Below are 12,450 nucleotides of genomic sequence, written 5' to 3'. Positions count from 1 at the left end.
TTATTTTCAAATTAAGTTTTTGAGGTGCTTAATAAGGTCACAGGAGCAAGGAAAAAGCAGACAGGAAAGGGAAACAGATTTAGCTTGTGGGAAAAGAAAAAAGAAGTGAGGGGAAAGATTTTTGGATGATTTAGCGTATCACGAAAGAATGTTATCGTGGTTATTGTGTAAGGGCAGACGTGCATCTGACGAATCGTGTATGCATGCATATGGGTAGGCTTATTACATTGTAGCACAACAAAACACATCGCAATGAATACCAAATACCCCACAATTTACATAAGATATGTAGGCTTATTATCGCCGGATCGTTCTCGTCGCAACTCGAATCGGGTGCTCTAGCCCGTTTAGAATCTGCAACAGTGAAGAAGCACACTTGTGGCCCTGTGTTTTTCCGACTTGGGCATGTGAACTGGACTCCCTATCCATTCAACACCCAATCTGCAATGTACATGTTCAAACCAAATTGAACAAAATATTTCAATAATGACAATCGTGTATGCATGCATGTGGTAGAATATTTGACAAATATTCCTCCATGTATCGAATGGGTGAAACTACATCTCAAAATGTACGTATATATATATATATATATATATATATATATATATATATATATATATATATATATATATATAAAATAAATGGTGGGATGATATTTTACTTGGGGAAGGAGAAGGAGTTTGTGCTGGTATCTGATTGATTAGAGTTACAAGACTCGAAAGATTCTTCTTCGAATCCCAGCTTGGTCTCAATGGTAGCAGAGTCAATCTCTTTGATTTCATCTTCAGGCCTATCACTTTCCATCTCATTGCTCCATTTTTCCTCACCCTAATCATCATATATTACATATATTAAATAAAATATTCGTGGGATATTTTTTGCTTTGAAGCTAATGTGAAGATATATTATGCACTTAAACCTTTGCAACCAAAATGGGGATTTCATCCGCATCTGTTTGAGTATCCTCTACATGTTCATCGAAACCTCCCCTTCTTATAGCATCACAAGATCGCTCGGCTCGATCTTGACGACGAAACTATCCTCCCACGGAGTGATGATCACATTAAATATGTTAGAAATTTTGGTATAAATGTATGTGAGGAACTAACTAACCTTTTTATTGTTTTCATCATATATTTTTGATGGCTTGCTTTCATTGATCATATGATAGCTCCATCTTCTCTAAAGCAAAAAACTATGTAATCCTCTTCCGAAAATCGAGGCCATTTAGTATCTCTGCTGCTTCGCTCTTCGACTTCATTGTCTTCAGTACTATCTAGTGTCGAACTTTGAGCAGATGACTCCCCTTTCTCTTCTTCATTGCATATTTTGTTTGCATCCGAAGTTTTCCTAGACGAATCGCGGGTTTTACTCGAACGTTTCGAGTTAGCATCCTTTTTTGCGTTTTGCATTTGATGGATCGTGCTACTGGTGATGGTATCAGAAGATTCTTCTTCTAAATGAACGAAACACCTAATATACATGAGTTTCTTGCAAAAACTCCATGTTTGAACTAGGATCAAGACTGACAAACGATTTGCGCAATAACAAAGTGATCCCTTTTATTGTACAATAAAATTTGATGATCTTGAAAGGAAAAATCTTACCCAGAGGAAACCTGCAAGGGTAAAAGCATGACGCCAGATCTTTTACTCGACATCGATCGAGCCTTATACAAGGTGAGCTCATGATCCTTATAGCTTGTTGCTTTGCTTGGGTAAGTAGGTCGTTTTGTCTTGTGTTTATTATGAATGATATAGTTATTCTACGAAGAAGGAATTAATGGGATATATTTATTTTGAATTTGAATTTGAATTTGAAGTTGGATGAAAATTAGGCATTGAAAGGGAGTTACCTTAAAAGCATAGTGTGGAGGATAGAGTCAGTTATGATTTTGTAAACATGGGATGAGAGTAAAATGTGGAGATTTAAAAGGTAAACACGTTGCTTCAATATTTTGATTTTAAAAAAAAATTCCTAACCGAAGTAGAAAAACACAGACAAGAAAGAAAATGGATACAAGAATTTCTCAAACGGTCACACATCTTAGTACCATCCTCATCTAAATATGTTTAATTTCAGAGTTCCGGTGGAATTCGGTGCATTAGTTCCAAAAATTTATTGATGATCAAAAGTGTTGTGCGAGAAAATTAAATTTTAAATAAATAGGAATTAAAAACTTAAAAAAAAATTAGTATAAGAATATGAGAATTGGATTTTCGGTGTCCAGTCCCATGCATGCAAGATTTCATGCATCATAAGTGGTGGTGAGTTCCATCCTGTTTCATCTTTTGTTTGTCGATTTGTGATTTAGCAGTGTGTTTGGTGTATAATATGATATGGGAAAAGGTTGAATAGGCTAAAAGTATAATTATTAGACAAATTTTACAGAGTGATACTAATAATAAAATGTGTGAAAAATGGGTTCAGATGCAAGAATATGAGATATCTTTTAAAAATAATTATCATTTTCTTTAATTCGGATAAATAGGGAATACAAGAAATTTCAAGTTTTTAGATTTTTAGAAGATTTATTAGAAATTAATCAAATAGTGGAAAATATTTTTGGTGTACATTTTGAAAATTTCAGAAATTCATGAATTTGTTTAAATAGTTAGAGAGAAAAAATCAGTATCATTCAATATATAAACTAAACTAAAGTTATACTTGATCTATGCTATATTGTTGTGGTTGTGTTCATAAAAAATATTGGAGTAGGTCTCTTGTGAGACGGTCTCACGAATCTTTATCTGTGATGCGGGTCAACTCTACAGATATTCCCAATAAAAAATAATACTTTTTGATTGATGATCCAAATAAGCGACTCGTCTCACAAAATACGACTAGTGAGACCGTCTCACACAAGTTTTTGTCAAAATTATTTTCATATCTCAAAATGTCTCTAAACAATTATTATTTATAAAAAGAACATTGCCTAATTTTACACGCTTGTGTTTAAATTGTATTCAACTAACTCGAAGAATTTAATAAAATTGTTTTGCAACCAGCAAACTAATAATGAAAAATATGCTGTTGAATATGCCTCATACTACAATTTAATAAGTTGAAAACCAAATACAATAATTCAAATATTATTAATATTAGTGTTTCGTAACATGCGATGCGTGTCATATAATTTTTTTTTTTGTATTTGATAATTTTTGTGTAAAAAATATATATTAGTTTATTAAGAGATAATACTTATAGATTAGTAATTATATAAAATTTAAGGAGATTGTTGAACTTTTAGATAAATTAGATATAGAGATGAGTCGGGAAAAAAATCTAAAAATATTGAGAGATGTATAAAATTACTAATAATGTAACGTCGCGAATTCTACGATTGACTTTATTGTAAAAATACAGGTCTTTTCAATGTGCTTATCTCCTCACTCACACGCATCCTAAGAAATTTTCCAAGAGTCGGCCATACCAAAATTTTCCTAAGTCAATGATACTTAACTTTGAAGTTCTTCTCTGATTAGCTTTCGAAAAGAAGATGCACATTTTTTTATAGAAGTAAGATTTATCAAATTTTTTTATACACTACTCAATTGCACAGTTCTATATCTGAACACTTTTGGAATCATTCTCATTTCGATGTGAGATCAGTTAATTCATGTTCCCTTCACCTAAAAACCTGATAAGAGTCGCTCCTTGTCCGTGTAACTTCATAGCACAAACGATCATTTTCCGCCCTCTTCGGCTCGGGCGTCACAAATAAACTCATAAAAACAAAGTTAACTAAAAATTTGTGGGTAAAAACTTCTGTGAGACGATCTCACGGATAGTGTTTGTGAGACGGATCTCTTATTTGGGTCATCCATGAAAAAATATTATTTTTTATGCTAAGAATATTACTTTTTATTGCGAATATGAGTAGGATTGACTCGTCTCACAGATTAAGATCAGTGAGACGGTGTCACGTGAAACCCACTCAAATTTGTGAGAAATAACTAATGTATTAGGGCAGAATGATGAAAGAACAAAAAACATAATACTAAATACAAATATCGAACTATATGTTTGAAACATATGAAAAAAGAAATTTAACTTTTATATTTGAGACATAAGGAGTATTATTATTATTATTATTATTATTATTATTATTATTATTATTATTATTATTATTATCTATGTATATATACTATATTTTTATAGTTTTAGCATTATATAGAAGATGTTTTGGTTCGACTTGATTACACCAATGTCGAATTTCATATGTAACTCGAAAAATAACTATTGCTAACTAACAATTCATGGACAAAAATGTCAAAAATATAATTTCTTTCATTTTTCCACGCTAACGATTATAACTTCCGACTAACATCAAATTTCCTCAACTTAATTATATTTAGGTACATGTACACTGATGTAGTTATATAGAAGATGTATAGGTACATGTACACTGATGTACGTTCCGTCTAATGCACCAAGACATCCCTGTTCATTTTTAAATTAATAACTTCAAATGAATGTATGTAATAACAAAATTGTACCGTTAGTAGGTAAAACTGTTTACTTCGTAAATTTTTACATTACCTTGAACCATTTCCAAGGCTCGCTGGTGCAAGAATCATCAACAGGAGAAGGTTTAACCAGTATTAAAGGATGTAACATGAGAATTGATTGGAGTACTTGATGGAAATGGGTGCTGATTGTGTGGCCACTACGGACGTAGTCATGTCCAACAACTCTATTCTTCTTGTGATGAGCCAATACAGACAGAAACATGCTCACCTTCTCCTCAATACAGATATATCTAGAGTCGACTAGGCCTCCAACATGAGTTAGCAAGTAACACAAGCGTACAAATGCATTCCTATTCATTCGCAAGTTCAACACACATTGCACGTCTCCTATGTCAATCATCCTGTGCAAATGGTTCATTTGCACAGGAATTCTTTCCGTCATGTTGTAGGACATTGCTCTTTTACGCTTGTTGCAACGTCGTTCTGAACGTATCTTCAATAAATGTCTCACGAGTAACATAACCAACAAGGATCGAGACATGATTTGTTGCAGCAACACAAAAAGAATAACATGTCTACGCATTATGGGCAGCGAAGATACTTAAGGAAGGAATAAAATTGAAAATGGGGTTAACAATGACATTTGCGAAACACAAAACAGTACAAGAATTGAGAACGAAGATGCTAATGCATGTTTGACAACTAAATTATTGTTTCCCAATGCTTGGTTATAAATTTTTAAACACATTGTTCTATGTGTGGAAATTGAAATTAAAAATATCAGTAGCGTAATTGAAAAAAACGAAATCATCACAATATTAATAAAAAATCCAGTACTTTTGCACTTCCACATTGTATGAAGTAACAAATTGATAGCTGTTTACACTACACACACTGGGGTTATGAAGTAACAAATTGACCGATGGTTACACAACACATGGGTTAACAAGTGCTGCTGCAAACAAATACAGTTAAAATAACGAAAAAAAAATTGAAGTCAACGACGCCAACCCAAAAAAATTGAACAAATTTCAGATTTCTGGAAGAAGGATAAGTAAAGAAATGTCAGTTACCGACACTGCGTTGGCCGCCTCACAATCCTGAAGCTTCCGAAGGTCACAGCAGCAAACTTTAGCCTAAGAAAACTGAATCACGACAACGGCGTACGAAAATAAATGTCTTCGAAAAATTCGGTCGAAGATTGTTTACCTGAGTTATGTAGCGTTCGCAGCGCCGAACCCTAAACCTACGCCATGGCCTATGTTCGTACTTTGTTGTTAAGACTTAAGAGGGAGGAAGATATGTTGGGTTTGTTGAGGGTAATTTAGGAAAATACAGCCTTGATAGAACGAAGGATAATTAATATTGGGGTGAGGCGTGGGTTTATTTAAACCTATCTAGTACAGCCTACTCCCTTGGATAAGGTATTAGATGGGTTTAGTAAAAAATACACCAAACGATGGATAAGCATGAAAAAAAGAACGTAGTCCTACTGAATCCCACCTACCAAACGGGCTGAAGGAGTATTATTATTATTATTATTATTATTATTATTATTATTATTATTATTATCTATGTATATATATACTATATTATTATCATCTATGTATATATATACTATATTTTTATAGTTTTAGCATGATATAGAAGATGTTTTGGTTCGACTTGATTACACCAATGTCGAATTTCATATGTAACTCGAAAAATAACTATTGCTAACTAACAATTCATGGACAAAAATGTCAAAAATATAATTTCTTTCATTTTTCCACGCTAACGATTATAACTTCCGACTAACATCAAATTTCCTCAACTTTCATCACATATAATCTGTATTTTTTTTTTCAAACTAGAAACTTTAATCTTATTCATTCTTCTATTTTTTTAAAAAAAGACAAAATTCATGCATCATACACATCGTCTATGTTTGGCTACTAGATACCATATTGAGTTTGAAGGAGGCCTCTCCTTTTTTTGTCATTTGATAACTATTTACTTACATAAATGTCACATTTGTAAAATTAATGTGTATTTATTGTCTTTGGTGAATAATTATTTACAAAAATATTTTTTTTTTACTTCCCTCAAATTTCACCAGTTATAAATTCCTACTAAATTATTCGTATAAATTTTTAGTCATAATTATCACGTGCGTTTATATTAAAAAAAACAGAATAAAACATTTAATCAAATAAAAAATAATAATACCATATATCTTCCCTTGGTCTTTCACCAGTTATTAATTAATTTAATTAAAAAAGCCCATTGTCGTCATCCAAAATATAAAGTGGAAAGGCCCAACAAGGGGGCCCACACAAACAGTATATTACGTACGGAGAAATGATACAAAACTAACAAAACAAAGATGAAGTAAAAGACACACACTCAAGGTGTTCCAGTTCACGCGAGGTGGTGCTTGTTGCGATGGGTTGGGCAATAGCACTGCACGGCGGCGCCGGCGACATACCGCGTACGATGCCGCTGGATCGATTGAAGCCCAGAGAAGCTGCGCTCCACTATTGCCTCAAGATCGGCGTCGATGCTCTCAAAGCTGGTCAACCACCCCTGGACGTTGTAGAACTCGTTGTATGTACTTACAAAATTTTTAATCGTCCTTTTCCGATGTATTCTTGGTGAAAAAATAATGAACTGTATAATGTCGGGAGTTTAAAATTTACGAGGTTCTTGTCGGAGCTCGAGGTTTTGGTCTGGGTGATATATCCTCAAGTTTTTACTCATCAATTTGGTATAGAAAATTAAGGAGATGGTTGTTTTGGATGCTTAGTATTTAATAAAATTGAGTAATTCAAAATGGTTCGAAAAAGTCAAGCAGCCTGCAGATCATGTATGAGATCGGGGAAAAGATCACTGGCAGTGAGGGAGTTGAGAGAACCACTCAAACCGAGAATAAGGCAGGGAAGATCGGCAGAAGAAAAACAACTCACAACTCAATTTAAACTCAAAAAATTGTTTTAGGAACAACTCTTCAAATTTTAGTATTTAAATTAAAGTATTCCCATCTTTTTATTCCAGAGTCATTCTCTTTTCACATCTTCATTCCAGATTTCAATATAATTTTATTATATTTGTCATGTTTTGTAATTTTCTATTGATTTGTATATACATAATTAAGTTTGAATTTTATTTCTTCAACTTCCATTATCGTTCCTTTTAGTTTTAGCGTCATATTTTTTAGGAGATTAGAAATAACAACCAAATTAAGGATTCATTTTGTAGTTAGAAGTTAGATTTTTTACGTTTTTACTCAAATTAGTGCTTGAAGCACCTGAAACACCTGCAGCATCAAAAATTGGCACGCCCGGTGGGACACCAAAGTATGCCGCCAAAAAACAAAGAGATCCATCTGAGAAAGCTAAGGGAATTGAAGTTTATCCAGAATGTGAAGAACAGAGTTTTGAAGAAAATGCACAAGAAGTCTGTGCAAGACATGACTAAACAATTGGAAGGCCAATTCCATGATCAGCTTCCGTTCTAGGAGACTCGTGAATCTCAAGAGCCTTCAACCAAAGATAACTCAAAAAAAGTGGATGAAGCATTTAAGCTACTAGCCTCCTGGCCTATGTGAAGGCTATGATGAGCCAAACAACCTAATCTGTGAATGCAGGTCAGGAGAGCAATTTTCTCAAAAGGTTGAGCAAGGCTCGAGGGGTGGTAAGGCGGGTGATACTCACCGCCCAACTTCAGCTCTCCCCGACCATGAAGATAGATACACACCACCTCACCGTAGGGAAGAACCTGTTGGGCAAATAATTTCTTTCCATGCTAGGGTGTAGAAGTGGAAACCCAAGGCCATATCTGCACTACTTGTATAATGTGACTAATCAAGTAAATCGATGTGGTTTTTAAGATGAGAGAGTCAATAGTGCATTTCAAGGAGGTAATACCAATTTTAAACACAAACTTTCAAGCTGGGTGGCACATTATTATCATCATCCACTCCCAGCCTTGAATATCCCAGTGATAAATCCAGAAATGATAAGAGAAACGGTTCAGGAGCTATATGGGCTAGCCTTGAGACAGATAGGCTGCCCAGAGTTTCACAAGCCCTATCCAAACTACGTAGACGTGAATAACCCATATCTGAGAGAATATAGAGCTCATGACTTTAACTTATTCTTCGGGGAGGACATTCAGTCTAGCATAAAGCATATAGTTAGATTCACTATCATGTGTGGGGAGTTGGCGAATTTTGAGAATTTCAATAACTTGAAGTTACGGTTATTCCCAAACTTCTTCCCAGGAACTGTATTTGCTTGGTATTCTTCACCAGAAATTCAATGATGAAATTGGTAAAAGATGGAAAGACAATTTGGTACTCAATCTCATAGAATTGAACCAGAGGTGTATATTGCTGATTTGTCTAGAATCACTCAAAAGAAAACGAGTCTCTTGGGCAGCGAACATATCAACAGTAGGGGCGGCAACTGGATGGACAATCAAATTAGGGATTAATATCTCAGTGATAAACCATGTTGGAATTTTATTTCTTCAAGTTCCATTATCGTTCATTTTAGTTTTAGCGTAATATTTTCTTAGAAGATTAGGAATAACAATCAAATTAGGGATTAATAGTCGCATTGTGTTTAGAATTTAGAATTTTTACGTTTTTTTTTCTCAAATTGGTGTTTGAAGCACTTGGCATGCCAGCAATATCAAAAATTTGTGCTAACACTTAGATTACATATGTTGAATGATGCAGGTGCGTGAACTTGAAAATAACCCATATTTTAATGCTGGCAAAGGGTCCGTTTTGACCAGCAACGGCACTGTTGAGATGGAAGCTTGCATCATGGATGGAAATACCAAGAGATGCGGAGCTGTTTCTGGTCTCACTACGGTGAAAAATGCCATATCTCTAGCTCGGCTGGTAATGGAGAAAACTCCTCACATATATCTTGCATTTGATGGAGCTGAGGCATTTGCGGGGGAACAGGCTAGTCAGAGATTCTGCTCAGTCTTTGTTTGAATTTTTTCTTATATTTGGTATACTTCATGTTAATTTCTTGATGAAATTCGGTGGCATATTTGATTGTTGTGGTTAAGTACATAAATTTGTGTTGAAGTTGCTCATTTAATGTCCACGGCATTTTCTTATTTACAAGCTCAACATTCTGCTCTGTTATAAAATTGTGCGGCTAGCACTGTTGAATATTGTTGTCGCATATCATTTTGAATGCAACACATTGATAATCAGCGACGGAAGTAACTAAATGTCTATGCACACCCCATATGTTAATAAACCTTCTTCTTTGTTCAAATGTTTGATGTTAACAAAGAATCTTACCTTTCCATACAGCTATATGTTGGAAATTTATATGTTTCTGACAATTTTGCATCCTCTAATTTTTCCTCGCTTGTTTCCATGTTACCTCTCAAATTTTAAGGCTCTTTTGGGTTCAGAATTACAGTGATTATTGCAAAAAGATTATTATGTTGAGTAAAGAGTTCGCCATTTTGATTGCATATTTTTTGGTGTTAGCTCATCAAATAGTCCCAATCTTTTCATGTCTTCAAACAGCAAAACCACTGTAAATATTGAATAAATTCCACTTAACTTTTAACCTTGATAATGAATTATATGCTTTCTGTTGATATTCCTTGTTTATCATAATCGAAATACTGAAAGTTGGAAACACAAAATTCCAGGCTTCCAGCAAGGCACTTTCTACCATATGTTTACATTTCTAGCTGATCGATAAGCTTAAAATGAAACTAAAACCAATTTAGTTATCTGTTGCCCCCTTTCTCCTTTCATATGGTTTATCATTGATTTTTCTGTCCTTTTTGTAGGGCGTTGAAACTATTGAATCGGGGCATTTTATAACTCCGGAAAACGTTGAGAGACTAAAACAAGCAAAAGCAGCTAACAGAGTTCAGGTATGCTCTCTCTCTTCCTTTCCCCCTATCTCTTGCTCGTTATTAGTTGTTCTTGCTTCCGCTTCCATCTCAATATTTTTTGCTTCAAGTATATGACTTGTTTGAACTATTATTATTATTTGATAAATCATTTCTAATCAATCACATAACCCCTGTTTCATTTTCACCTTCCCGTCTTTTAGTAATGGAAGGTTTCTGATTAAATTGTCCATTTTTCGATATGAACTAGAGTCTGTAGTAAGTTCTCAGTGGTAATCATGTTATGCACCAAACCTTCAAAAACGTGCATCACATATTATATCTCCGGTACTTTTGTTAAAACTTGGGCTATTTTACGCAATTATGAATAAAACGGTTGAACATTATAAACTTTATAGAATTTGTCCAAATGATGTCAAAATGCATTCTTTCCTGACCAATTGTAAGTTTGCCAAGCTTTGTAAAAAAAATAGCCACTCATGCGATGTCATCTTAACAAAGAAATGTTCGCTGAAAATTGTGGGAAAGTGACATCAACATTTTGCGCTGGACTTGCTATTTTTTGCCCTGGAAATGCTATTTTCTGCACTCTATGGCATGAATATTCACCATTGAACTTGGGCTACACACCTGTTAATTAGCAGGTTTTATTCTAGTGTGCACTCTCACACTCAGGTATCATTGTATTTTTCAAGTCGAGGTCAATTTCCATTTATTTGTTAAGTAATTAACAAAACGCATCCATGAAGAGTCCAGAAATATCTGTTTGTTTGCAGGTTTCATTCTTTAATACAAGTGAAAGTTGGAATTGAAGTAATTTGTTTTAGACTTCCAACTACACTTTTAACTTACAACTAACTGAAGAAGACAAGACCAAGAAACTAAGAACATCTTGCTAATCCAGTCTGTACGAAATAAGTTTGGAATCTTGGAAAGTTTTTTCAGAAGCTGAGGTATTTATCTAGTGCACTTAATGAATCGAGATTTTCTAATTTTAGTGTATTCCAAAAAAGTATGATACGGATTTGAATTTTGATAAACAACTTTCACTGTTTGCTATGTTGGGTTCAAACTTACATATTCAGAAGTGTATCCACATTCGAAAACCATCGACACTGAAAGATTCCTCATACTTGAATTTCAGAAATCTCTGTAAATTAGAGATTTTTATAAAATTTATGTAGAGGATCATGTTCTCTTCATATAATTCTTTTATCTGGCCTTGTATTGTTTGCGCCAGCTTCAGAAGTTTAAGAAAGATCAGAAGAAATACTGGTGTCTCTCTCTCTCAAAACCGGAATTAGATTTAGAGAATACTTAACTATATACTTTTAGAGGTAGTGGCTAAAAATTGTTGCATCATTATCTACAGATTGATTTTACACAACCCAATCAAAAAGTCGGAGAGAAGGCATCGGTTCCTTCCCTGGATAGTCAAGATGGTACCGTCGGATGTGTGGCTGTCGATGGTAACGGAAATTTAGCTGCTGCTACATCTACTGGTGGATTGGTCAACAAGATGGTGGGGAGGATCGGCGATACGCCTATGATTGGTGCAGGAACTTATGCCAACAGTTATTGTGCAGTCTCTGCAACTGGTAAAGGTGAATCTATTATTCGTGCTACAGTTGCCAGAGACGTAGCTGCTCTTATCGAATATAAAGGGCTTTCACTTAAAGAAGCTGCGGCTTATGTTATAGAGGAATGTGCACCGAAGCATACTGCTGGCTTGATTGCTGTGTCTGCAAAAGGAGAAGTTACCATGCCCTTCAATACAGTTGGAATGTTCCGTGCATGTGCTACTGAAGATGGTCATTCTGAGGTTAAGATTTGGCCAGATGAGCCGTGATGCTAAGTTTCAAAGCGATTTATTCATGTCAAAATCTGAATCAATCGTCGTTCGATTAATGTCGTGCCAAGTTTGAGGAGACCAGATTTTGTCAAGGAGCATCTTGTACCCATGGTCTTGATGGTGATGATTGAGCTTATCTCCACTGGGTTGTAGAGATCAGATTCAATCCTCTATCTTATGTTGTTTGATGTTTCTGAGATCAAGAAATAAAATATTCAGTTTATAGGTCAGCACATTTCATCTCAA

General features: G+C 34.5%; 2 protein-coding genes across 2 annotated transcripts; one reads left to right on the top strand and one right to left on the bottom strand.

Annotated features, from left to right (window-relative positions):
• Positions 1-126: 126 nt before the first annotated feature.
• On the bottom strand, positions 127-1,734 carry LOC140810475 (protein BREAKING OF ASYMMETRY IN THE STOMATAL LINEAGE-like). The gene is given in 6 exon segments (XM_073168327.1): positions 127-441; positions 665-831; positions 923-1,039; positions 1,117-1,172; positions 1,175-1,459; positions 1,611-1,734. Coding segments are annotated over 6 exon segments (801 nt in total). The 5' UTR covers positions 1,693-1,734; the 3' UTR covers positions 127-347.
• A 5,089-nt stretch (positions 1,735-6,823) lies between these two features.
• On the top strand, positions 6,824-12,450 carry LOC140808737 (isoaspartyl peptidase/L-asparaginase 1). Its single transcript, XM_073165950.1, has 4 exons — positions 6,824-7,061; positions 9,196-9,429; positions 10,287-10,373; positions 11,725-12,450. The coding sequence occupies exons 1-4, from the start codon at positions 6,900-6,902 to the stop codon at positions 12,199-12,201; spliced, it is 960 nt and encodes a 319-aa protein (XP_073022051.1). The 5' UTR covers positions 6,824-6,899; the 3' UTR covers positions 12,202-12,450.

This window comes from Primulina eburnea, chromosome 13, assembly GCF_022965805.1.
Source record: "Primulina eburnea isolate SZY01 chromosome 13, ASM2296580v1, whole genome shotgun sequence".
In the NCBI taxonomy this organism is placed as follows: domain Eukaryota; kingdom Viridiplantae; phylum Streptophyta; class Magnoliopsida; order Lamiales; family Gesneriaceae; genus Primulina; species Primulina eburnea.
Note: the sequence above shows the minus strand (reverse complement) of the source record. Positions and strands in the feature narration are given on the sequence as shown.

Coding starts and splice junctions, on each gene's coding strand:
- LOC140808737 (XM_073165950.1), top strand. CDS start 6,900: ATGGGTTGGGCAATAGCACTGCACGGCGGCGCCGGCGACATACCGCGT. Junction 9,430..10,286: donor AGGCATTTGCGGGGGAACAG/GCTAGTCAGAGA, acceptor TCCTTTTTGTAG/GGCGTTGAAACTATTGAATC. Junction 10,374..11,724: donor AAGCAGCTAACAGAGTTCAG/GTATGCTCTCTC, acceptor CATTATCTACAG/ATTGATTTTACACAACCCAA.